We start from the raw sequence: 26721 nt of genomic DNA, 5'->3' as shown, positions 1-26721 counted from the left end.
GCCAATCAATCGTTTTTGGGAAAGATGCTCTCCTACGCCCCATTCCGTCAGAAGGAGAAGCCTCCCTCACCTACGCCGTACACGTCGTCGTCGTCAACGAGGCGCCGTGCTGAAGCAGAAGCGGAACTTGAGCAGAAGATGATTGCTGCTGAAAACGAAGTATCCGAATTGGAGCAGGAATTGGAATTGTCCGAAGTGAAGTTAATCAGTCTTCAAGGGGAAATCGCCACCAAGACTGCAAGGTTGGACTCCAGTCACCCACTCCACGAGCCGAACAATCGTAAATCTGAAAAGGGAAATTGCTCTATTAAATGATGAATTATCCCACATCACGTCTCAACATAATCTCTTGAAAGTTAAAACCAAGAGAACAGTGCAACGAATTGAAAACAATGTCAAAGTGTTCAAGAAACAACATCAAGCCACCATTGCCGCCATCGACGACGATGATGAACAATATCTCGGTTCCGATGAAGATGTCGACAAGGAACTTGATGCTGCCGCCAAACGTTTCGAAAGGTTCAAGTTAACGGAACCAGACCATCTACCAGAACAAGTAAAGACAACCGAAACGAGCGACAACGTTCTGGAGATGATTGCGAAGACGCTGGAGAAATTGAGTGAAAAGTCAACCACCTCCAGTTCTACTGACAAGATGATTATTCGACAAACGATTGGTCGTAATCTTCCCTACTTCGGAGGAAGAGCGGAGGATTGGCCAGCCTTCATCGCATCCTACAACAGAACGACGGATGCATGTGAATTTAACGATGCAGAAAATTTAGAAAGACTGCGAAAGTGTTTAAAGGGAGAAGCCCTTAAAAGTGTCGAGTGACTCTTAGTGTCACCAAAAAGTTTACCTGAAGTAATCGAAGTTTTGGAACAACGATTTGGGCAAAAGGAGCACATTATTCGAGTCATGGTCGCGAAGGCAAGACAAATCCAGCCCGTGAAGGAGGATAAGCCAAAAACCATGGTGGAATTTGGATCGGCTGTCATGAATTTAACAGCGACTATCAAATCTCTTGGTGAAGTACACCACCTCCAAAATCCATTGTTATTGTCGGATTTGGAGGAGAAACTGCCAGCCTCACTACGGGCACAGTGGAAAGAGAAACTGTTGGAATCTGCAAAAGTTGGAAGTCTCGAGAACTTCACTGAGTGGGTCAAGTTCAAGGCCAAAGTAGCGACGCTGATGACACCACCCAGACTTACCGATGAGAAGAAGGACAAGTGGGCGGAACAACAACCACGAAAGAAAGAAGCGGTTTACAATGCCACCGACCCCGAGTCCAAGAAAGAAATTACGAAGATCTGCAACGAATGTAAGAAGAATCATTGGACCAATGAGTGCAAGAAATTTATGGAACTTAGTGTGGATCAACGATGGGAAAATGTGAAAAGCTGGAGAGCCTGCTTCAAGTGCTTATCTAAAGGTCTCTCCAAAGAGAAATGTAAACGAAAGAAATCGTGTGGCGTGGATGGATGCAATTTCGACCACCACCCACTTCTCCATCGTCCACCAAGAAGTCGTGAGGAGAGAGGAACGCCTCCACCAGCGACAGACGGTCCATCATCATCATCGATGAATGCAGGTCAAGGTCAAACTGCTGGATCAGCCCATCATGTTCGGGGAAAGACCAGCGATATGATATTAATGATCGTACCGGTTAAAATCAAAGGACCGAAGGGTGTGGTATCCACGCATGCCTTACTCGACAACGGCAGCACCCTAACTTTGATTGACTCAGATTTGGCAAAGCAAATTGGAAGTAGCGGTCGCAAAACCGAGTTGTGTCTCCAGTGGATTGGATCGCATTCACACATGGAAGATCAATCTCAAACACTGACGATGGAGATTCAAGGAGTGTTCCCATACGCCAAATGGTTCGAAATGAAGGATGTTCAGACCGTGCAAGATTTCCATTGCTCCAGTCAAACTGTCATCGCAGAGGAACTGAAAAGTAAATTTCCGTATCTGAATCAAGTGCCAATTGAAGACATGGTTAACGTGCAACCTCGATTGTTAATTGGAGTTAACAATACGAAGCTGATCGTCCCACAGAGAAGTGTCAAAGGTGTGGCTCAACGCGGTGGCTCATCGGACCCTGCTGGGCTGGGCCATACATGGAATAATGTCGGGCAGAGAAACGAAAGGAAATGTGATGCATTTGTGCAACCGTGACGACATGGACGACCTGCACAATATTGTGAAAAATTATTTCTCTGTCGAAGCTTTCGGAGTGAAAGTTCCCGACTGTCAACCTCAGAAAAAAGAAGATGAACGTGCCCAGGAGATTTTAGAGAAGACTGTGAATCTCATCCCTGGTCAAGATCGGTACGAGATTGGACATCTTTACAAAGATGAAGATCCATCACTCGTCAACAGCAAACCCATGGCAGAAAGCAGATTATCTTGTGCTGAAAAGAAAATGGATCGAAATCGTGCTGCTGGATCTGCTCATGTGGAGAAAATAAATGAATACATTATGAAGGGTTATGCAAGAAAACTCGACCCTTGTGAAGTCAACAACAACGAACCGAAGGCGTGGTACTTGCCGCATTTCGTCATCGACAAGCCCCATAAACCTGGAAAATATCGACTAGTTTTCGACGCCACAGCGAAGATTCATGGAAAATCGCTGAACGATTATTTACTGACTGGTCCAGATTTACTGAATTCTTTGGCGTCAGTAATCATCAAATTTCGCCAAAATCAGATTGGATTCTCTGGCGACATTCGTGATATGTTCCATCAAGTACGAGTCAGAAAAGAAGATTTGGCATCTCAACGATTTTTGTGGAGAGGATGGGACCGAGAGAAGAAACCCGATATCTACCAAATGGAAGTGTTAATATTTGGAGGGACCTCGTCACCCACCTCGACGATATTTGTGACCCACAAAAATGCTGACGCCCACCGGGAGGAATATCCGGAAGCAGCAGTAGCCATTAAAACGAAACATTATATGGACGATTATTTGGATTCGAAAAGTACCGTGAAGGATGCGATCCAAATAATTCAAGGTGTCACCGAAGTACACCGACGAGGAGGTTTTGAGATCACTGGATGGGTCTCAAACAGCGAGGAGCTCATCAAACTCATCCCAGAAGAGCATCGTGGCGAAAGGATGAAGAATTTTGATAGTGATGCTGGGAACAAAGTCGAACGAGTTTTGGGCCTCCATTGGGATACAACTGAAGATTGTTGGTCATTTCCCATCAATTTTAAGAAAATGCAAAGTCAAGTGATCAATGGTGAAACGCACCCGACAAAACGACAGATTCTTGGAGTCGTAATGTCAATTTTCGACCCGATCGGACTCATCGCTCATTACACTGTAAAAGGAAAGATGTTGTTACAAGCAGTGTGGAGATCCGGTTACGGGTGGGATGACGAAATAACAGGTGAATGCCTGGACAATTGGAAAATTTGGATTCAAGAATTGGAATCAATAAAGAATTTGAAGATTCCACGATGTTACGCCACTTTCAACTGTGAAGAAAGTGAAGTTGAGCTGCACGTCTTTTGCGACGCTAGTGAACTAGCCTACGCCGCAGCAGCTTATTTCCGTATCGACAATGGACGGACAATCGAGACGAGTCTAGTGATGGCCAAATCAAGAGTAGCCCCCCTGAAAAGTATATCGATCCCGCGGATGGAGCTTATGGCAGCCGTAATGGGGACACGACTCGGATTCACCGTGAAGAAAGAATTAGAATTTGAAACTAAACGAACCGTCTATTGGAGCGACAACAAAACCGTTCTGTGTTGGATAAGAGCAGTCGACACTCGTCGCTATAAGCAATTCGTCGCACATCGCGTGGGCGAAATTTTGGAATCAACGGAGGGGTCAGATTGGAAATGGGTACCTACTCTGGAGAATGTGGCAGACGACGCCACCAGAAATACGCCAAGTGATCTCACTTCTAACGCCAGATGGTTCCGCGGACCTGAGTTTCTATGTCAAGAGAAAGAAACCTGGCCAGCGGAAGGAAGTGGACCACTCAACCGAGACGAAGACGAATCGGAAGATATCGAAGTGAAGACAGGATTTCTAGGATTGGTGAGAGAAAGTGACACCTACCTACCGAATTCAGACCGATTCAATTTTATGAAATTGCTACGTATTACGGCTTACATGCTGCGATTCATCGAACGAGTCAAGAATCCAGCGACCTCAGTAAAATATCGACAAGCCGTCACCCCTACCGAACTTGCAGCCGCCGAGAAGATATGGTGGAGGAAATGTCAAAAGGATTCATTTCCCACTGAAGTCCAACTCCTGCAAGATAATGTGGATTTATGGAAATCAAAACAAGCCAACCACAGTCGACTACTCAGATTAAGTCCAATCATGGATGAAGATGGAATCATCAGATTGAGAGGAAGAATTGACCAAGCCTTGTGTATTGGATGGGACACTAAACAACCCGTTATTCTTGACGATAAGCATCCGTTCGTTATAAGGATGATTGACTATTACCACCGCGCCCACCAACACCAAGGTCAAGAAGCAGTGTTTAACGACCTTAGACGGAGATACTGGATTTTAGGAATGAGATCTGCCGTCAAGAAATCGTGGATTCGGTGCAACCGCTGCAAATTGAACCGAGCCAAACCGTCATTTCCGGAAATGGGAGCATTACCACCTTGTCGAGTTGCAGCTTACGAAGCCCCATTTACCTACACTGGACTCGATTACTTTGGTCCAGTAGAAGTTATCGTTGGAAGGAGCGTCCAGAAACGATGGGTCGCCCTCTTTGTATGTATGACGTCTCGTGCCATTCATGTGGAAATCGCACGAAGAATTGACACCGATGAAGCCATCAACGCGTTGAGAAAATTTATGTCCATTCGAGGACAACCCCGCTGTATTTTGTCTGACAACGGGACAAACTTCCGGGGAGCAGATGGCGAACTCAAGAAAGCGATTGTTGAATGGAAACACCAACAAATTGAAGAATTTTTATTACCAAAAGGAGTCGAGTGGAAATTCATCCCACCTCAGTCACCTCACATGGGAGGAAACTGGGAACGGATGGTCAAGACCGTCCTCAAAAACTCCTTAAGATGTCGAAAACCCACCGATGAAGTATTTGAAGTCTATGTAAAAGAGGCAGCAGATATTGTCAACAGCAGCCCTCTCAGTCATGTGTCCACCGACGCGGACGACCCCAGAAGTCTCACCGCAAATGACTTATTACGCCCTGGAAGTGGAAATGTTGAAACCCCAGGAAAATTTATCGAAACCGACCACTACTCGAAGGAAAAGTGTAAGCATGCCCAGATTCTAGTACAACATTTTTGGGATCGTTGGATTCAAGAGTGCCTACCAGCAAAAGTCAACCGGAAGAAGTGGCATGAACAGAAGAACCCTGACCAAGTGGGAGAAGTCGTCATCGTAGTAGACGACCAATTACCTCGAAATCGTTGACCACTTGGAAGAATCATCAAGGCGCATCCCGGCGAAGATGGACAAGTCCGGGCAGTTACCGTCAAGATTGCCGGCAAAGAATACAGACGACCTGTAGTGAAAATTTGTCGACTCGACCTCACCGATTTTGGAAAAGACTAGGACGCTTTTCGGAGGGGTCCATGTTCCGTCGAGTCATTAATAATCATTTTTTATAGTTTTAATTTTCATGAAAATATTAAGTATGTATGTATGTGAAATTATTTTATGTCGATTTTCATGCAAGTTTTTAGTATGCAGTGTAATGTGAGAATGTTTAGCGGATTTTATGAATTTGTTCTCGAATGTTCGATTCTATTTTTAGAACATTCTTTCTTTGTCTTTGGGCAGTTCGAGCCCGCAGTTTTTTAGTAAGTAAGCTTTTGTCCGTGTGCGAGTAAGCACGTATATTCGTATAGAATCTCTTGTACTGTACACATCATTCCTCTCCGGTTTAATAGTGTCAGTTGAATAAATACCGTAATTTTGTTATGATAAATGTTTGGTCAACCCAGTGCAATAATTTACAACTATTAGCACCACCTGAGTTATCGCGAGAAGCACGACCGCACACCGGTGCAACTATAATTACGAAAACTTTTCAGAGATATTAAGTTAGATTGCGAGGTGTGTCGTGATCTAGATACCCATAATTAACCTGTAGATACTGCATATTAACCTCTTGGCTACCAAACTACGCACATTTGTGTGGATAAAGTACTTCCATTGACTACCAACCAAGTACACATATTTGTATTTGTCTACTTCATAAATTACCTTTAGAAATCAAATACGTAAATCCCGAATAATGCCAAAAATTGTTACCCAGCCGGGAATCGAACCACGGCTCCCTTGAATTCATGTCAAGTGCTCTGACCTCTGAGCTACTAGGGCAATTAGTAACATTATAGGGACTTTTTTACTGATATTTGTCTGTGGCCTTTTTCTGTGAATTTCTACTTTCTTTTACGGTGGTAACGAACTGTTGCCTACCAAAGAAAGTTCACTTTTGGCCTACGATGGAAAGTTCTTTTTTTATTCCGAACTAGGAATTTGTTTTGATTTTAACACTACTTCTATCCTTGTGGAAACCAAATTTATTTAGAAATCAAATACGTAAATCCCGAATAATGCCAAAAATTGTTACCCAGCCGGGAATCGAACCACGGCTCCCTTGAATTCATGTCAAGTGCTCTGACCTCTGAGCTACTAGGGCAATTAGTAACATTATAGGGACTTTTTTACTGATATTTGTCTGTGGCCTTTTTCTGTGAATTTCTACTTTCTTTTACGGTGGTAACGAACTGTTGCCTACCAATAAATTACCTTGACACCAAAATTTCTCAGAAATAAGAACATTTCTTATTTTGTGGAAAACTAAATCATGAAAATTGCATTTTTTTCCTTGGAATTTTCCTTATACCGACTAATGTTAAAAAGTGGATTTTTCGTGGTTTTCGTCAAAGAACTCAAAAATTTGAAACTTTCTTGAAATTTGTATTGGTTGCTATCAAGTGTTATTATGAAATGGACTACTGAACTGAAGGGAGATTTTGTTAAAAAATTAGTACAAATAGGACGAAAGCGGTTAATATTTTTACAGCCCATTGAATTAACCTGTAAATGCATTTCATGCCTTTCCGCAACCTGTCTATTCCCGAGTAAAAATCTCTGTGGGACGAAGAATTACCAACTTTGGCTTCCATGTGCATGCTTTGAGCCTACAGAGCGGGAAATTTTCCGTCCCACATAGATTTGTATTGTGCAATAGCTTTAAGTTTAATTGGGCTGGACATCCAGACCTTCGTGGAGATGCAAGAGGACAGAGGTAGTTCGAGTTACATGATAATGGACCCTACCCTTAAATTATAGCGCTGGTTAATCCTAACAAGATACGATTTTTCCTTATCCTGTACGTCCGTTGCGTAATTTAAAAATAGCCTCAAGGAACGTATCTTATGCAAGTCGAGATAAGCTCTAGCAATAAATCTAATAAAGTAGCGGAATGGAAATTTAAGGTAGAATTAACAGATCGGATGAATGATATCTTGACGTCATTTATTTATTAATAAGCTCTCAGGGTTCAACTACCCTCTTCCTCTGGGATAAAATTACGGGATAAAATTATTGCAATAATTTCATAAATGAAAATATTTTAAAAAATCTAACTTTTTTCTGAAATTTTCAAAAATATTTGAAAATTCTGGGAATGTATGCTACCTTGACATTTGACCCTGGCATTTTGACCTGCAAGTGTTCAGTTAACGAACTCCTATTCACTTTTATAATTAGATGTCGATATCCGAAAGCAGAACTGAAAACTACTAATTATTTTTAAACTTATCTTGCTGACGGACAGACTGACGGACGGACAGATCGGACATATCGATGGCAATAATAAGTAGGTCCTTTTACACGTATGTAGATTTATTTAAATTGGTTATCATTAAGTAAAAAGTTTCAATTGCGAGTGAAGCTCGTTCTGGTCAAGTTCTTAAATTTTCATTCCTAGGACAGATAAAGTTGGGCTAGGGTATGAAAACTTTGATTTTTCATTTAATTTTCAGTTTTAAACTAGAACTAACTAGTATCTAGTTTATTTTCGCTTTAACAACTATAGTGTTAAGATAGATATATACAATGAAATAATGTTTTTTCGCGCTCTAACGATTTTCAAGTAGATACCTTAAAATTTGCGTAAAATTGAGTAGATCAATAATCCGTAATAAAATTGGGCTGGTCGATTGGTGGTTTCCGAGACCTGCGCCAAAATGTGCGAATTTTTTACAAATTTTGAAAGTTGTCTCACACTCATTCGAGCAGGGTAAGGAAAACCTTTGGGTTATGCTGTTGAAAACCCATACCCAGGGGTTTTACCCAGTTGGGTTTTGCGGGCAGTCGGGGTAGGCTTTTTGGGAGTAAACTGAGCCTGTGTCTCATGTATTAGGTTTTGAAACAATCTGATTTTCCAGTTATTTCTCAACAAAGCCGCTTGTTTTTAGCTACAGTCACCTCAATTGCATATTTCGACGAAGGTTATTCAACATGGAAATCCCGTATCGGGGAAAGGGGCATGGTGAGACTTACACAAATGAGGTGACCCGCACATAAAATTCCAGGTCATTTTGAGATATTTGTGTCCTAGTTGTTTCTCTCCCCTTAAGTGATTTTATAAAATAGTTTAAATTTTTCATCAAAATTTTCCTGCTTCAGCCCCGATCCGTTCTCAGTAAACTCACTCGCCACTCGCCGCCAACAATAGTAACATGGAAATTTCCCAAGGTAAAAATGTTAGGTTAGGTTGTGATTGTGTCGTTCAATGAGGGGCGTGTTCTGAACTATGTGTGTATCTAGTTAGCCATGACCATCATTGACCTATGCATCCCTACCCAACCTGTCCACACTGCAAAAAATCTGGTGTAAAAACTACAGATAAATTTACACCGAACTCTTGGTGAGAATGATTATCCCCAATCTGGTAGCATCTCACCCCAATGCTCACCACCCCGCGGGGATAGAATTACACCAAGCTGTGGTTGCACCGACTTACCAAGAAACGGTGTAAATAATTTCACTGGTGGTGTAAATTCATCACCGTTTTGTTGATAATATACAACGTTTTTATTTTACTCCCCCGTGCTTCCGAGACTGCCATCATTTCTCCTGCCATCACCAACTAAACTATCAGCATGACGAAATTAGTTAGAATTTTTAATGGTGGGATAGGTGAAAAATTAATTGTCTGTGAAACTACTGGTTATCACGATTTTATGAATCTGGGTAAGTCGATTTATCAATAACTTTTCTTTGAATTATGTAGTAATTTGTCGACTTTTTAGTGTTCCAACAAATTATTTATTTTGTAGTGAGGACAAAGTTCTTGCTGCCGGAGGAAGCGGAATTACCCCTTCAAGACGAAGAAGGCGCTGAGGAGGATGAAGAAGTCCTGCCAATTCTTCTCCAACAGGCCACCACCCCCAATCTTATCTTGTATGCGAAAGGAGAAGACACAGGCGCGACAACCTTTGAAGTCATTACTTCACCTGCAGGACAGCAAACGCTATCTTGTAAGTACATAATACAAAAGTCAAAGACAGCTTTTACATCAATTTTTAGTTGTTTAATATTTCCCTTTTCCCTAGATGTTAGCTCAACCTCGACTTCAATTTGCCATAGTGAACAGGACGGCAATTTATTCCAACAGGTGAGCGACGAAGCATAATTAAGAGTATTTTAAAAATTAATTGATTTCTTTTACTACGTGCTGAACAATTTTCTAGAAAATCAACAACTTTCTGCCGTCGTTGCCGATTGCAACAAAAATGGTTCCGTGGATTCCAGTTCTTCTTCCTACTTAATTCAGGAATTTGTTGCAAAACTTGTTCAGTATAAAGGGTTAATTTATAAAACAGATTTCTCTTCATAAAACCCAGTTAATATATTACTTAATTACCTACATAATTAACATTTTGTTTTAATTTCAGCGAGACTCTGCCTATAACAGACCAGAAACTTCTTGCTTCAGCATTTGCGGAAATATTGCCGTGTTGGAGATTCCCGTCGAGTACTCAAGGAATCGTAAGAAATTTTGTAAATGTCTGTTTTTTAGAATCAAAGTAATCAGTTTGTATTCGTCGCAGGATTTACTCTACGATGACACTAATCGCTCCGGCCTGATTCAGGCAAGGCTTCGCTTGATTCACCGGAACTTGAAAGGAAAAAATGAGGAACTCTCGTTCAGGGGAAAACGACTTGCATCGGCTGTGACAGGGGGCCACGGTCAACAAAAGTTTCGACCAGGATCGCCAAAGTTTCGAAGATTTACCACATAGGAATCTACCTCAATTAATATAAGTAGTTTAGTAATTCAAGACGCCGTGGAAATACAAACTAATTGTAAATTGGACGGTATGTATGTTATTTTAAGTTATCATTTATAATTAATTTGTATGCCAATAATAAATTGTATTTAAATTTATGAAAATGTTCATATATTAAACAAATATATGAAGTAAAATATGTAATTTAATGTGATTTTATTTCAATGACACCAAATTTGCACAGAAAATGTCACCAGTTAGTGAAAAATCAACACCACGCAATATCACCCAACTGGTAGCAATACAGGTGTGGAGCGGTGCTGAATTGTCACCGTTTTGGTGTCAAAACTTTTTTACACCAACCATGTTGATTTTACACCAAAGCGGTGTAGCCATATATAGACACCGCGCGGTGTAAATCTGGTGACGATATTTTTCGCAGTGCAGACAAGTTAAATTGCGCTGGATATACTGTTTATCGCTCATTTTTCTTGCATTTTCTTAATAACATGGTACAGAGGTACTACGACCCCAGTTATACATACGTTTACATAATTGTATGCTAAAAAGTACCTGGTGCACGTGGAGGTAAACTCTAGCAACAGATATAACGGAGTAGCGAATATCAGAAAATTCTGTATGCAATAAAATTGCTTAAAATGATCGAAACAAAAAATTCGACATTTCTTAGGCGGCATGACCTTTTGACCTGCAAGGTCAGGTAACCAACTCCCAGCAAATATCTGAAAATTCTGTATTGAATATACATAGCTAGGACTGTACATTTATATAAAAATAGATATTTTTGACCTTAACCTTATTACCACTTGGCCACTTGACCTTTTGAAAATTGTGAATTTTTTTTCAAGGTCAGTTAATAAATTTCTTACTTTTAAAATTACATGTCGATATCCGGAAACAGAACTAAAAAATGTACTCATCCGGAAGTTGTGTAAAGTGCTGATGGACAGACGGACGGACGGACGGACAAATCAATATCAAAAAGTAGCTTTACGTACTTTTTGCTAGTTATATAACAATTTAATAATGCAAATTAATTATACATGTTACCACTAAGGAAAAATCCTTAATTGCTGGTGAGATACTTTGATGACAAGTTCTTAACTCAAAAATTCGATTTGAAGGACAAACAAGGTTGAGCTAGGTTAGGCAATTTTGGAATCAATTTAGTCTGCTTTCGACAATCTTATCGGTACATGTCTACTTAATTTTGATAATATAATAAAAATAGACAGGATTCAGAGTAACATTTTTTTCTGGGAACGTGCTAAACTTGTACATTTTGAAATAAAATAAAATTTTAGTATGCAATCAAACTCTAATTAATAAATAGGGAGTAGTATTTTCGAAAAATTATTGAATTTTATAAAACAAATGCAAATTAATAGATTAATCGAAAAAGACGAAATAGTAATTTCCTTGGACTTACATTATTTTTATGCTCAAATTTGTAAACTGAAATTGAGAAATTTCTGAGAAACGTTACGTAAATAAATTATACGTACAAATCTAGAGAAAAATTATAACTCGAAATTTCCAGAAATAAAATTAGACGTTGAATAATTCTCAGAATTTCGAGAAATATCCATTTTTTTGTACGACTTTTCTTTGGAATGAATTTCCGCCTTGAATAATACCTCACTCGAGAAAGTGAATTTATTGGTGCGATGTAGCAAATATCGACGAATTGAGGCCCTAATTAAAGAATTAAAAGTTTCAAGACTGTAGGGCTTTAGGATAAAATTATACTTGAAAAATATGTCATATCCAACACTGAAATTATTAAAAATTAAATTAAGTCCCGCTTAAAGTGATATTGCGAACTAATTATCAATCATTTTTATAGCTGGCGCAAGTTGAATTTCGGGATACCAGTTATTTTAAATTAACCGGGATTACGTACTAGTTTTCAAAATGATGATCTTCTTTTATTTTGGACTTGTTTTACTTTCCCTGTCCTTCGTTTTGTGGAAACGATCAAAAGATTACTTCAAACCGAGAGGGTTCCCGCCAGGTATTTTTAAATTTTTTACTTACCAAAAAAGTTTAATTAGTATAAAGTTACCAATTCTGAAATTATTCCTTTAAAACTTAGGTCCCTCACAATTATTGATTTTCGGAAATTTACTCCAATTTCGAAAATCCCCCTTAAAATCGATGACAACCTGGAAGTAAAAATTTGGAAACATCGTTGGCATTCGTTTAGGGGATTTTCGGTAGCAATTTTTTTTTAAATTCTAAAAGTGTAATGTCTAAAATTTTCACTTTCTATAGGTTTGAATATTTAAAATTTTTGAATAATGTCTTAATTTCTACATCACAGCGTCGTCCAACTAAATGATTATGGCTTGATTAAAGCGGCATTTTCGAATCCTGCGTTTAATGGTCGTCCTGAATTTAAAGCCGCATACTTATTTACAGGGGGAGAAAACCATGGTAAATATTGGTAAAACTATATACCTAATAATATCAATAGATTATTTTGCAAAAATTGAATTGATTTTTTTTCAAAATTCATTGATGGATCAAAAAATAATCAACCAATTATTAATGCAAAATTAATAAATAAAGTAATTAAATAAAGAGGTAGAGATTTCCTGTCAGTTTACTTAAACTTTACTCCTCTTCAATTTGGCTAGATAGTAGAAATAGTAAAAAATCAGATGACGTCATCATCTACAGTCTACAGTCGAACGACAAGAAATCTCCAGCTCTCTATTAATAAAAATATTTTAAATGCCTGCGGTATAGGAACTCTAACTTCGGACGGAGATCCGTGGGACACTATTCGACGTTTTACCATGAAAAATCTCAACTCGCTCGGATTCGGAAAGAAATCTACGGAATCTTTGATTCTCTCTGATATTGAAGAATTGGTCACATCACTTTCAAAAGGTGTCGGAAAAAGTCTAGATTTTAAGGACAAGTTTTACATCCCGGCTACAAATCATCTCTGGTTCATCTTAACGGGAGAAGAAATTCGAGACAAACCATATTTTCGTGACGCTTTAGCATCCTTGCATAAGTAAGAATTCTTTGTTCATCAATCCCCTTTATGGCGTGGGCATTAATGGTCTACCTTATTTATTTCTCATCATTTAAATTGATGTTCTAGTGCATATTTTATGGTTCGTATTTTATAATTAGAACCTTTTTTAAATCAGAGAAACACGCAAAAAAGTGTCTAATTTTAATGCACAGACCATAATATGATCCCAGGCGTTAAAGTTCCTAATAGGGAACGTCCATAAATTGCGTTACTAAAAAATACCGATTTTTAGACCACCCTTCCCTTCCCTATCCTACTAATGTTAAGCTTAACACATGTAAGATAGGCCAATCAAAACCACCCACCCACCTTTCTGATGATGTAACATATGGAGGTATCCCGACATAAAAATTCCACTATAATTTTTTAGATCGCTATGGCAACCGATCGGAAGTGCTATATGGTTTCTACCCTGGGTGACAAATTTACTCCCGGGCAAAACGGGATTAACCCAATTAAAAAAACGCCCTTCCAAGTTTGCAAAATGAAGTAAAACAACAAGCCATGAAACATGACAAATATCTCTGGGCGATAATCTCATGGCGGCATTTTTAAAAGAAATCCAATCTGCAGAAATGGACCCGGGTTCTCATTTTTACAAAAATAAAGGAGGTAACAATACAGTGCAAGCGAAAAATTCAATTTTAAAATAAACAAGTTTTATTGTCCCACTCAAAAAATAGATAAACACATGCGAGGAATGATTCTAAACCTGTTCGTAACTGCGGCCGAAGCGGTGACGAATACTTTGAATTGGGCGCTTCTATATCTTTCTCTTTACCCCGAAGTTCAAGATAAATTAGGGAACGAAATTCTGAATGTTATTGGATCAGATAGGTCTCCTTCGCTAGGAGATTTGGAAAAGTAAGTCGCTTAAAATATTGACAGTTCACTAAGGTACAGAGTAGACACGCCATTAATAATATGAATTTTTCATCTCATCGTACTCTTACTCAATATCTTTAAGTTAAAGTTCCTACACCACATCAACTCTTAGAAAAAAAATTCCCAGATTAAATTATATAAATTCCCAGAAAAACGAAATATTCGGCAACCCAAATACCCCCTTATCATTCTTTATCTTACTAATGCTAACCTTATCAAGAGTAAGATAGCCGACCAAGAACCACCCACCCACCATTTTGATGACGTATTATATGGACGTTCCCTAACTCTAAGGATAAGTATGACTATCAAACATTTTAACTAATTGATTCGCACTGTAATTTCAGGATGCCCTACACGAAATCCGTGATGCAAGAAGTGCTCCGAATTTCGAGTACTTCTCCCTTCTCAAATTTCCAAATGACCACGGAAGATGTCACCTTTGAGACCTACTTTATCCCAAAAGGAACCACAATCATTGCCAATTTATACGGAATTCATCACGACCCAAACCTATATCCGGAACCGGAAATATTTAATCCGGATAGATTCTTGGATGAAACCCGGTCTCCTAATGCCCCACCATTTCTCCCGTTTTCCGTCGGCCTTAGAACTTGCTTAGGGCAAACGTTCGCGCGAAACGAATTTTTTCTGCTGCTCGTCTCCCTCTGTCAGAAATTCCAATTTTCGTGGGACCCAAACGTGGAAAAACCTACGATGGACGGTTTAACAGAAAAATGCGTTAGCATTTTTCGGTTTACGCCAGAATTTAGGCTTTTGTTGGGATGGAGAAGTGAGATGCGTGGGAGGCGGGGCGAGGAGCATAAAATTATTTTGCCTGTTTAAACACTTCTCAAAATTCTAATTTTGTTCTGATTTTGACAATTTTTTTTGCATAATCGTATCCAAGATGCCTCATCATGTCCGTGAAACTTAAGTATATTCCCAAGTTCAAAAATTGTCAAAAGTTCAAAGAAAGCAGTTTGATATTGCATAATATGGCGAAACAAATACGTCTTCAATTTGTCAAGTATCATTTTTTCAGGCTTTCGGTGCATATACTTTCGTCAGATCATAATTTATCATTCATAAATTACGTAACACGAGAAGGAGGGGGGGGGGGTTTAAGGCTCTAAGGAAATCGTGCTTATGTCACACATCTTAAAGAGGAGGGTCTAAAAACTCGCGATTTTTGAATTACGTAATTTATGAACGGTCCTTAAGTTGGAGTAAAATCATAAATGACGTACATACAAATTTGATTTTAAAATTAAAAAGTGTTGTTTTGATGATTTTAGTGATTGATCACTAAAAGTGACAAAAAAATTAGATTAACCAATTAAGTAATAGACAATTTAAGAAAAAATGGTTAATAACGGCATTAAATTTTAAAATTAGAAACAAAATTGTCTTAATCGATGTTCGTTGACTGCTTAATAAAGATTTACTTGTAAGGAATTGAATAAAATAAAAAAAACGATAAATAGATATGCGCTGAGCGGATAATTCGAAAACCGGATTTGAAAAATTATTCCGGATTTGGAATCCCTACGAAACGTAGTTTCTGTGCGCAATTTTGTGTCATTTTTTATTTTAAGTGTCACGACGGAGGAAAAGTAGATTCGATTTATGATTGCAAATCTGAAATTTTTTTATGATACGATTTCATAAGTATACAAATTGTACCGGTTGCGCGACATCTTAAATTAAATTAGATAATTACCTAACCTAATAATGTTGACAGATGGACGTTTTAGGTTTCGGAAAGAACACGAAATTTATAGTAAATTTTTCACGAAAATTTATTATTCTTGTAAAGATATTTGCAAACCTTAATTGGCAATTTGGCACGATTTATTTCCTAATAACTTATTTATTATTATTTGATTAGTTCCTCGCTGGATCTTCTTTAGCCCAGCTGGGCACTATCATTTACGTCAGAATGTTGCATAATTTGTTAATTGTGTGAAATGTGTTTGGAAATTAGGATCCAAAATAAACCGTAGCAAAGGCACAACCTAAGTTGTATACCCAATCTAATTTTACCATCGTATGAGCACTTAATTTGATTGTGTTTCATCTATAGATTCAATTTCCGTAAAAATCTCATCTTGCCCCCATACCACACCCCCTGGATGCGAGGGGGGTGGTCCGATTGACCTTAAATGAAATAGGATCCTTCTCCTGTGGGTGTATGTGTGATTCCATAAACAGATTTCGATTATCTCGATTCTTTCTCTCGTTATCCTCCTGACAGACAGACGGACGGACAGACAGAGAGACAAAGTGATCCCACACTGTAAGAATAAATAAACCCCTACGGAGTAAAATACTATCCGTGGCAGAGTTAATAGTGTTTGCACTCTCTATGGTGTACGTGGGAGCTTAAATGCAAAAGAGTTACGCGTTTTACCCCGTTTGAGTACACCGTTACCTTCAGCGGAGTAACGCTTCCACAAGGGCACTGTGAGTCGGTAACCCTTATTGGAGTACTGCTTACTCAGTACGGTGTTCTTTTTATGAGAGCGGTATATGCAAATAATTTGAAATCCATTCAATTTTGTTTACATAATTTATTTATGGAATTTTATTAATTATTCATTAATTTTAAAATTCTACAAGAACAGTATTGCTTAAAATATTGCAACAATTAAAAATTTCACTAATAAAATATAATTTACTAGTTAAAATTACAACCTGGGCATTATTTGGCCGATTAGAGCTTGCACAACCGGGGTTAATGTTGAGTTATCGCAGGGTTTTCCAGCTATACCGTGTAACAAAAATAACCATACATTTTTTGCTTCAACCGGAGGGGGCAGGTAGAAAACACTAAAGCTTTTAATGCATGTATCTAAGGCTACAAAGAAACTATCCCCACAAGGGATAGCCATCCTATCTAAAATTACGAAGTAAGACTCAATCCTTAAATCGTATGTAGAACCAAGAGCCAGTATGAGGGGGGCAACATTCTTATTCTCACTCAGGACTTCCGCGACATGCGTATTTTTCTGCAACAATAAAGAAATGCTATTACTTTCATGTCATTTTTACCTTAATTTAATACTTTTATATAATCATTCAATTTACAGATCTAAATATTATCAAGCTATTCCGAGCATCCAAATCTGTTGCTTTTATTGATCTCTTAACTCGCTTTGGCTTAGGACCGCTGTCCGACTGACTAATATTATTGTCCCCAGTGGGCGCAGGGTTTATTTTACGAGCACAGGATGGGAGAATATGTGGCAGGAGGCTGAACGCAATCAATGCTATGTCATCTAAAAATCATTGAATATTAGCTAGGTAATTGTAATTATAGTTGAAGAGCAAATAATGTTGTTAACTCACCCCCAGTTAAGTCACACCTTGGCTTTCGAATATCCAATTTTTTTTGGTAATCAACGCCACTTTCCTCTGCATAGGTGAGGAGCAATTTCGAGGCTTTCGGCCACCGCTCATACATCACAAGACTAAGCCTTGGATGTCTCGAATTGAAGTCTTCAACAATCTGAACAATAGGAAAGGATTATGTTTTTATATAAATAGCATTAAGCATATTATGTACACAACATAATTCTTACCATTCCCTTAATATCAAACAAGCGTGGTAAAATTGACGGGATCCTTCGAAACCCTACCAAGTTCTGTTGCATTTCTTCGCGAATTACAGTTCGCCTCATAAATGTGGAAGATTTCATAGTAGGAAGAACATCCTGACCCTTATTCTGTCGTAAAAATTCTAAAACTTTTTCGTCCGGCTCAGGGTTATCTATAATTTGTTGTAATAATGTATATGCACGAATAATATTTATTTACTACAATTAGTTATTCACCATCATCAAGTTCAGAATCCCAGCACGAGGACAAAATATCTGTCTCGTCATGATAGTCGGTGTTTTTACGTGACTCCAATTTCTTGCGCTGGTTTTTAATGCGTTCCATTAAATAACCTGGTGATCCTGAACCATGAGTGATATTTTGGAACCACATTGTAGATCCAAAATTCTTCTTCCTAGAATCTCCTAGTTCTGGATAACTAGTCACTAAATCCAATGCTAATTGATGTAAAGCTTCTTTGCTTGGACTGAAATCAAACGAATTTAAAGGGATAAAATAAGCAAAATTAATTAAAACGAGGGTTCATTTTTACTAGTATGTACCTACCTAACTCCTAAATTTGCTATCAAAGCATCAACCAACGCATTAGTCACTGCAATCCTATCTTCCCGGATTAGCATCCTTTTGGCCGGAATTTTTTCATTTAAAATTCTTCTAGTGGATTCGGTTCCCAAAAGCACGGACTGGATGCTCTACAAAATTAATTACTGTTAATTTCTATGAATTATTGTTAAGGCTGTTAAAATAAATAGCAAAAAATAATCATTTACGAATCCATAAAATTTTTTCTGGATGGTCGGAACGTTCAGGACATTGGATTTGTTGTTCGAGAAGTTAATCTGTAATTTAATCAATTTTCTATTGACTTTAATCTAAAAAATTAAAATGTGCTTAGGGAGCGTCCATAAATCACGTGATCGATTAGAGGGGGGGAGGGGGTCTGAAATTTGTCACGAATTATCACGGGGGGGGGGGGTAGATGGTCAGATGTCACGTGACATGAGTTTTTTTGCCAATAAATGTCATGAGAGTTTATATCGTGCGTGTGGTATGATACCACACGCACGTTATATAAATTTGATTTTCATTTTGCATATTTATAAACTTGCTTCGACCTAAATTCTTATGTCTGACTGGCGTATTAAATAGTTATTTACACATGTGTGTAATGTAGCTCTAATTTGATTAATGATTTAAAAAATATTGTTATTCCGGACATGATTTAATTTGAGCATCATCTCGTGTCACGTGACCGGTGGGGGGGGGGGGTTAGCGAAATTATCACCACCGGTCACCAAGGGGGGAGGGGGTCAAAATTGTCCAAAAATCGATCACGTGATTTATGGACGCTCCCTTAATCAAACCGATGGCACACCTGGTGTAATGGTCCAGATTCTAATTCATCGGTACTATGTAATTGCAGAAATGAGCCATCAATCTCTATGGGAATTGGATCGGAGATTTGGTTAATGATCTCTCCTTGCGACGACTCGTTAATAATAGGCTCTCTGGTTGTCAATTCTTCGTGATTTGGTGATATGTCTTCCTAAGTACAGACCAAACCAATAACTTTCGCAATTAAATCATATCCTTGCGCTCTTGATAATGAAATAAGACTGGATTTAACTTACAAATAAATTGCTTGGCTGAAAATTTGGTGGGTTACGTTTCCGCTCAGGTTTGCTAAACAATGTTGGCGAAATGTTTAACCCCCGTTCTCTTATTTCGGCTTCATCTAATATTGATCCGCTAAAAACTGATGACTGCGAATCCTAAATTATATATTTATTAACAACTTACATAATAATTTGAAGGGAACGCCCATAAATTATTTCACGAAAAAATGCAGACTTTTCAAACCCTTCTTCCCCTCGTGATGCATTATGTACATCCCATTTTTACATATGGCGCAAATGGGAGTTATGTGAACCTACGTTATGTTATGAACTTATGTTCATTTATAGTTAAATTATCTTAATTTTTGGACATCCCCTCAATAAATTATTGTTTACTACCACAATAAGTTTAAATATATATTATTGGCAGAATAATAAAATGCTCTGAGTCATTGCTAAATGATATAGCAGAATAAAAGCATTGAAAATATTTTACATCATTATAGTCAATAAGTATGGATAGTCCGGATTCATAAAGTTTGTATCCAGCATATTGAGCAATATACTCACTACTAAACTTTTTAACTACAAAGTGACAATCGTCATTGTCCAAAATGATTCTGTCAATGCGACCAAAAATTGGCATTTCTCTGTAATATTCTAACAAGATATATCCACCCACCTCAAAATCAGAGCCATTTTTTGTAATTTTAGTCGTCACAACTATCTGATCCGTCGCCAATTTGCTAAATTTTCCCAGTAATAATTCATTTTCTATCGTGTCTGCCAAATTTATTGACTGGTAATCATTGCAAGCAAATGAGTGTGGCGAAAATGTTTCCAAAGAAAGCAGCTTAAAACAACGAGATAATTGAAAACGATATGCCAATGATTTCGAAATATTTTTGAAATTGCCTACGACATGTGCAGTTGTTTTGAAAAACTTATGGCGCGCCTCGAAGGGCATGCTCCAAAACTGACGAAGGGGTCCTATCTGCTTAATGGCGGAAGAATAGTGCAACATGTGATGATGTTTTGGTTTCAATGGCTTTCGAATCATGTCCTGATATTGGTGCAGGAATTCAGCGATAAGAGAATCAAGTAAAACAAGCCCACCAGATGAAATAAAATTTGCAAGGAGGATCCTGGCTATTTCGTTTAATAACAAGAATAGTGACCAAGTTTTATCAGAAGTGTCGATCAAATCGCCAAGTAAAATAGGAAGATAAAGAGCAATACATATGTTTTGCGAAGCATTTTGGCCAGATTTGGTGTCTCCCTTCATAAATGTTGGTTTAATTTGTGACGGCCTACTTTTCCCGTAATGGCGACCAAAATCATATGACTCTAGGCGATAATTCAATTTGTCAACCGACAGCTTATTTTTTGAAACCAAGTAATTTACAACGGAATGAAATAAGTCAGGCACCACCCCCTCAAATAAGTCGTGCATAATATCGAAGACAAAATTGTTAATAACATGAAAATATGGTAAAATATTCAGAATGGAAGAAAAATTCAACCCTGTTTCGCTGAGATTATTTATCTCCACATCTAACGAATAATTTGCTACAGTTCTGAGTTTAGATTTTGATTCGAAACAAACACTCTGGCACTCTTTTTTATGCATTTTACAACGCCGACAGGGATAATTTGCATTAAAACCTTCGGAAAATCCTAAAAGAGTATGTAATCCTAAATTATCTCCACATACCTGAGCTAATGCAATTTTTAAATTAATTTGCTCACCATTGTGTACAAACAATATTCCTTCCTCCCAAACCTCCTTCAATTCATTAGTAATTACTCGTAAAACCGAATTTGGGGAACATAATTTGAAGTCCTCGGTTTTAAGTGATGCAACAAGAATAACATTGTCTAATTTTGAAAGGAGGTGTTGTGGAAGATCAATTATAGAGAAATAAAAGTTTGCTAGTTTGTGTTTTCCACTTTTTGAACCCAGAGGATTGGCTACTTCTGCATCATCGTAATAGAGATTGATAAATATTGTTTCTCTGGGCTGATTAAAATCTCTTACAAATTTTCCATCCCGGAAGCAAGAGAAATTTTCACCGTTAAAGTTACTATTAGTTTGCAAAATTGAGAAAAATCCTGGTTTTCGAAGCAACTGTTGAATGGATTTCTTAATAGAAATGTATTGCATAGTGACATTCTTATATTCCTGCTTTCGTGACCCCAAACTTCTAGACTGAAAGGATATGTCGGTGTCAAGGACAATTTCTTTGGGTTCAATCATGAAATTTCTACTTAATAAATACTTATCCATTTTGTATCTTGAACTAAACTGGTCAAAAACGGCTAATAAATCCCTAACCGGACTGTACTTGGTTGGATTTCCATTATAACTGTTACGAAATTCGCTAATTTTAATTACTTCTGCTATGCTTTCCTTCACGACGGACATGATTTTGGTACAACTAACCATGGGGATCTTTCCAGACTCTAAGATACTAGCGTATAATTTTGCAATGCATGATTCGAAATGTATAACTGACTCAGGACCAGAAAAGTCTTCTAATTTAGGAGGGGACAAAAACTCGTCATCTTTTTCCTCTAACTCTTCTTGATTTAGCAAATCGGTATGGCAATCAGTAAGTGATACACCACTTAAAAGTTGGGAATGAAGTTTAAAAATATTCGCAAAGTGACCAAGATAAGCCCTGCGTGCAAATGAACCATTACAATGTGGGCATTTATATTCACTCTCTAGCTTTAGTTTATGAAACTTTGTTAAATGTAGGGATAATAGCCTTAAATTTCTAAATTTATCTGTACATTTAAAACATACGTAAATACTCCCTGATTTTAGCTTAACAATGGCCTTGCTGAGTTTTGAGCGATGTCCAATACTGGGGATGAGGTCTGCGAGATCTTCCTTCGATAACTCCAGCAATTCATCATCGGTAATATGGTTTTCTGAAAATAAGAGGGAAAATTGCAATCACATTTATGAGAATAAAATTTATTGTACAATTTCGACAATTTGCAACTTTAAATTAACTATTTACCCTCAAATTTTTTGGCGTACTCTTCTAATCCGCACTGCTGCAGAAGTCGTCGCACCTCTTGCGTTGCCATTTCTGAGTGGGGGTGGTAAAACGGGGGCAAGGAAATGAAAATTTTTCCACTGCCCGAATTACACTCGCAGCGTGGTGGAAGGCGATTGAGTGGAAAATGCGCTCCTTTGTGGTGTAAGAGCCAACCTCCCGCCCAACTCACATAACTCTGCCACGGGTAAGTTATGCATTGTTAACTCTTTCTGGATTAAATCCAAGCAAAGTAGACTAAACAGAGTAAGTATTGGGGCAACCCGATGATAGGTTTGCCACTTTACCCTGTACAGAATTACCAATACCCCTGTCAGTGTATACTGGCAAGTAACTCAGCACTAAGTTACACACATTTTTAACAGTGCATAAAGTGGCTGAACCTACTTAATATATACTGAGGGTTAGCAGCTTTCATTTTTCCAGGCTGCAGACTGGAAAATTTTCTGGAACTCGTTCTTAAATATTACTGCACTACTCATTTTTATTTATGCATGCATTGTATACAATCGCGTGCTCGTAACTCGAGTATTATGCAAATTTCCCAAGGCAATTAGATTGCGTTAGGTTGTGTTCAATGAGGGGTGTGTCCTGATCTATGGATTGTTAACCATGGCCATGGTTAAGCTATAGTGCATTGCTGCACATTCGCGAATGTACAGGTTGCGAATATTCGCAACCTGTTTAGCAACCTGTGACCCTGAATTAAACACGTCTGGACTCCAGACTTGTTTTTAGGCCTTTTAAGATGGCCTTATAGATTTGTCAGGATGTCTGTCTGTCCGTCCGTCTGTCTGTACGCACGATAACTCTCTTTAAACACATTCTATCGACTTGAAATTTTGTACACTTGAACTTTGGGTCAAAAGTAAGGATGAGTTCGAAGATGGGCATGATCGGTCAAGTGGTTGGCCGGTGGGGGTCTTTTCCACCCAAATGTGTTGTCATTAACTACCAAGATGGCATTAATGCCATCTTAAAAGGCCCCGCAAAGTTGCTTGGAGTAGGTTTTGGACATCATGTTTATCGCTGATTAGTTACGGAGAAAAAAAAGTAGACATGTATGTTTAATACTTTGACCCAGTTATGCAATTGTATTGTGCACTAATACCTGCCTGGTGCATGTATACCTGTTCACCTTCATTCATTTGAGTGATCATGATGGCGAATGATAGTAAATGGGAATGAATTTCTTGTCATTCGAGTAAAAATGACTGAAGGATTCCGTCATTTCAGATAAGTGATTGTGAATGAAGGGATTTTTTACTCTGCATTTTTCTCCCTATGCTTAACACATGGGGAAGTGAAGTCCGATGAAGTGAAATGAAATGAATTTAAAAGAAAATGACTGCATGTGAATGAAAATCTTCAGTCAGACATCGGGATGACTGACTGTTGGATGAAAACTAAATTTTTGAAAAGATATGGGTATGGGTGCATGTATACCAACCGGAGTACATACCTACTCTCCATTCTCACACAGTTGAAGTTTTACAGAAATTGAAAATTCTGAGAAATTGTGACACTGAAATTATGCTGACGGAGACTGACAGTGGCGTAGTTTCTCAATTTCAATTTTCAATTACTGTAAAAGTTCAACTGTGTGCGAGTGGAGAGTATATAACTCTACCGACACTGGTAATAACGGGAATTCTTGTTTACGGATAAATTATTTGAAACGTTTATGATATAGATGTACATACGTGTTTTTTTATTAAATGATTTTTCTGTGCAAGTTAGACACCGTTTTTTGAACTGAAATAATTTTGAGTTTATAAATATTGATAGATACGAAAGAACTGGTTGAAAATTGTTATTGGATTTGATGAAATTCAAAAATAACTTATTCAAAAATAAGTTCCCGTACCAAGTTATTACCGAATCAATTACAGAATTTATTACCAAATCAGTACAAGTGCGGATAATATATATGACTCTTCCCGTACAGGTAATAACGGACATTGCATTACCGTTTTGTAATGTTGGGGTAATGAAAAATTTACCAGTCAGAAATAAACTACTACCAATCTGGGAGAAAATTATTACCAAATCGATACCAGCACCGAGTATGTATCTGACTCAACCAGATTTTTAACAGTGTATTAAATAAGCTACAAGTTTACGTTTATAAAACGATCAAAACATTTTCGACATTTTCGAAAATTGTACACTTTTCAAATTTACCGAGCGTTTTCTACCCGTCGGATGCAAATACTCATCTCCCTACTCAAAACCTGAGCATTGACAAATAATGTGAATTTATCATTAGGTTTCGTTTATATTAATGTCAATAAATTCATTTTAACATATTTAACAAAACAGTAGTTATCTAATCAAAAGTTATAGTTCTGTTTAAGTTTGACGCCGTTTTACTATTATATTTGTATTTTATGAAACACGTTTTGAATTAGATTGTTTCCTTGTAATTAGACAATTAAGAGTCTTTGTAACTTTATAAAATCCGTAAACTAATAAAGTTTGACTACTGTTCATCCAATATTAATAGTCGCAATTTCTTGGAAAATTTTCTGAGAGGTCATTTGGTTGCTAATTGAAAAATAAATAATCTGCCAGGTAACCTTCCAGAATTTTTTACGACTAATAAGACTGGATGAACAGTAACATTTATGTATAGAATAATTAGGTTCAAAGTTTTGTAATCTTGCTCAGCTCAAGGCGTTTCTTTCTTTTGTAAAAGTTTATAAAATTATTTTGCAAAATTTACGAATTTTGAAAAGTTACCAAAGACTGGGTGAATTGTCTCAAACTAAAAAGATGTCCTTGATCTGTTAAGCTACAATTTCTAAATTAATTTTAGAATTTCAAATTCCGTATAAATCGTGCACTTTTTACAATTTTTTTTGGCTGGCAAGTTTTTAAAAATTTGTACGCAAATTTTCCTTAAAAATTGTTGTAAAATTTTGTAAAGTTTACAGAATTTACGGATTTTACAAGGTTACCAAAGCCTACATTTTAAGTGAATTGATTCAGTATTTTGATGCCCGAAGTACATATTTGCATATATACATATGTATATCTGCATTTTTGTATTTTGATGTCACATTTTTTCCACCCCTGAAATTTCAGTGGGTTTATTTGTAAACTTTTTAACTTTTTATTTATTTTATTTTTAATTGATCAATTAATTAATTAATTGTTAACATTACATTAATTTGTTAGCTATTTACTTAATATCCGTCGCAATTTCCATTAGCCAGCAAACAACAATCCTTCGATGCGCAATTCGCTGGACAAAGTTCGCCCGCATTACAGCCAATCCTGGTTCCGATGCAGTGCGTAATTAAGAAAAATCGGGAAACGCGACACCTGCATTTAAATCCGGCAGCGGCAGGACCCCTCGTGATCACGCAGCCCCCCTTGTCCGTCTGGTAGTGACAATCGCAGTCATTATGCGGAGCGGATTGTGCGGCTGGTAAATAAATTTGCATAAGATAAGCGATTTATCGCAACGTAAGACTTAGATAATCGTCCAAATCAGCACGTTTTTAATCATTTTTCGGGGCTGGGAATTTATTTTAAAATTCTGGGCGACAAATTTGTAGAGCAGGGAGTTCCCCATTAAAAAAAATATACGCTGCAGATTTTGACACTTTTTGAAGGAGGAGATCTTAAGTTTAGGAAGTCTTCAGAAAAATTGGAACTTATCGAAACTGGCTTAAAAAACTCACCGTCATTCCATTAATCAATTCACTGACTGCAAATTTGTCGTTTAAAATAAATTCCCAGAAGATAAGAATTATCAAAAATGTGTTGATTCTGACAATTGTATTGATTTCTGGTTATCGAGTCTTACGTTAATTTCACATTAAGGACGAGTACTTACCCGAAATTATAGCCAGGACGATAACGAATACGGTACCGAGAAGAAGCAGTGAGCGGGACGGCGTCATTTTTTACGATAAAAGATTAGTTGAAAAATTGAAATTGATAAGTGTAATTCCTTTTTGGCGGAGATAAGCCCAATTTCCTCTTCCACGTAGTAATGTGTCTCATATAGAAGCAGCCGTTGCATTAAATACATTTCCCCTCTGCGTCAGAAGAGAAGAGAATCTTGAACTATTTTCATACAACTGGATGTCTTTGAGGCTTCCTTTATTCCGCTGATCTAATTTTCAGCTGCGTTATTGATTGATTATTAATCAGAGGATGGATATGTATTTATTT

The 26721-nt window shown here is 37.6% G+C and overlaps 4 protein-coding genes across 5 annotated transcripts; 2 read left to right on the top strand and 2 right to left on the bottom strand.

Moving 5' to 3' along the window:
- The first annotated feature begins 2189 nt into the window (after positions 1 to 2189).
- Positions 2190 to 5438, top strand: LOC110848321. The gene has a single exon (XM_022095504.1). It carries the CDS (start codon positions 2190 to 2192, stop codon positions 5436 to 5438), a length of 3249 nt encoding a protein of 1082 aa, XP_021951196.1.
- A 3707-nt stretch (positions 5439 to 9145) lies between these two features.
- LOC110848320 (probable cytochrome P450 4p3) lies at positions 9146 to 15077 on the top strand. Its single transcript, XM_022095503.1, has 6 exons — positions 9146 to 9236; positions 9323 to 9523; positions 9599 to 9660; positions 9941 to 10034; positions 13049 to 13322; positions 14579 to 15077. Exons 1-6 carry the CDS (start codon positions 9146 to 9148, stop codon positions 15075 to 15077), a joined length of 1221 nt encoding a protein of 406 aa, XP_021951195.1.
- A 1776-nt stretch (positions 15078 to 16853) lies between these two features.
- LOC118435504 lies at positions 16854 to 22765 on the bottom strand. Of its 2 annotated transcripts, XM_035851668.1 has the most exons (9): positions 19484 to 19880; positions 19228 to 19398; positions 18623 to 18691; positions 18399 to 18544; positions 18068 to 18318; positions 17816 to 18003; positions 17583 to 17742; positions 17322 to 17512; positions 16854 to 17242 (listed from the first exon to the last, which is right to left on the bottom strand). In XM_035851668.1, the coding sequence occupies exons 4-9, from the start codon at positions 18470 to 18472 to the stop codon at positions 16922 to 16924; spliced, it is 1185 nt and encodes a 394-aa protein (XP_035707561.1). In that variant the 5' UTR covers positions 18473 to 18544; positions 18623 to 18691; positions 19228 to 19398; positions 19484 to 19880; the 3' UTR covers positions 16854 to 16921. The 2 variants fall into 2 exon arrangements, 1 of the variants encoding a protein (XP_035707561.1); XR_004834819.1 differs by lacking the exons at positions 16854 to 17242; positions 17322 to 17512; positions 17583 to 17742; positions 17816 to 18003; positions 18068 to 18318 and adding an exon at positions 22498 to 22765 and having other exon boundaries at positions 18469 to 18544; positions 19484 to 22405.
- Positions 22766 to 25627: 2862 nt separating this feature from the next.
- LOC110849306 lies at positions 25628 to 26557 on the bottom strand. Its single transcript, XM_022096713.2, has 2 exons — positions 26381 to 26557; positions 25628 to 25966 (listed from the first exon to the last, which is right to left on the bottom strand). The coding sequence occupies exons 1-2, from the start codon at positions 26445 to 26447 to the stop codon at positions 25725 to 25727; spliced, it is 309 nt and encodes a 102-aa protein (XP_021952405.1). The 5' UTR covers positions 26448 to 26557; the 3' UTR covers positions 25628 to 25724.
- Positions 26558 to 26721: the final 164 nt, after the last annotated feature.

The sequence above is a fragment of the Folsomia candida genome, unplaced genomic scaffold, assembly GCF_002217175.1.
Source record: "Folsomia candida strain VU population unplaced genomic scaffold, ASM221717v1 Fcan01_Sc004, whole genome shotgun sequence".
NCBI classification, from domain to species: domain Eukaryota; kingdom Metazoa; phylum Arthropoda; class Collembola; order Entomobryomorpha; family Isotomidae; genus Folsomia; species Folsomia candida.
The sequence above is the reverse complement of the archived record's forward strand: the minus strand, read 5'-3'. Positions and strand labels throughout refer to the sequence as shown.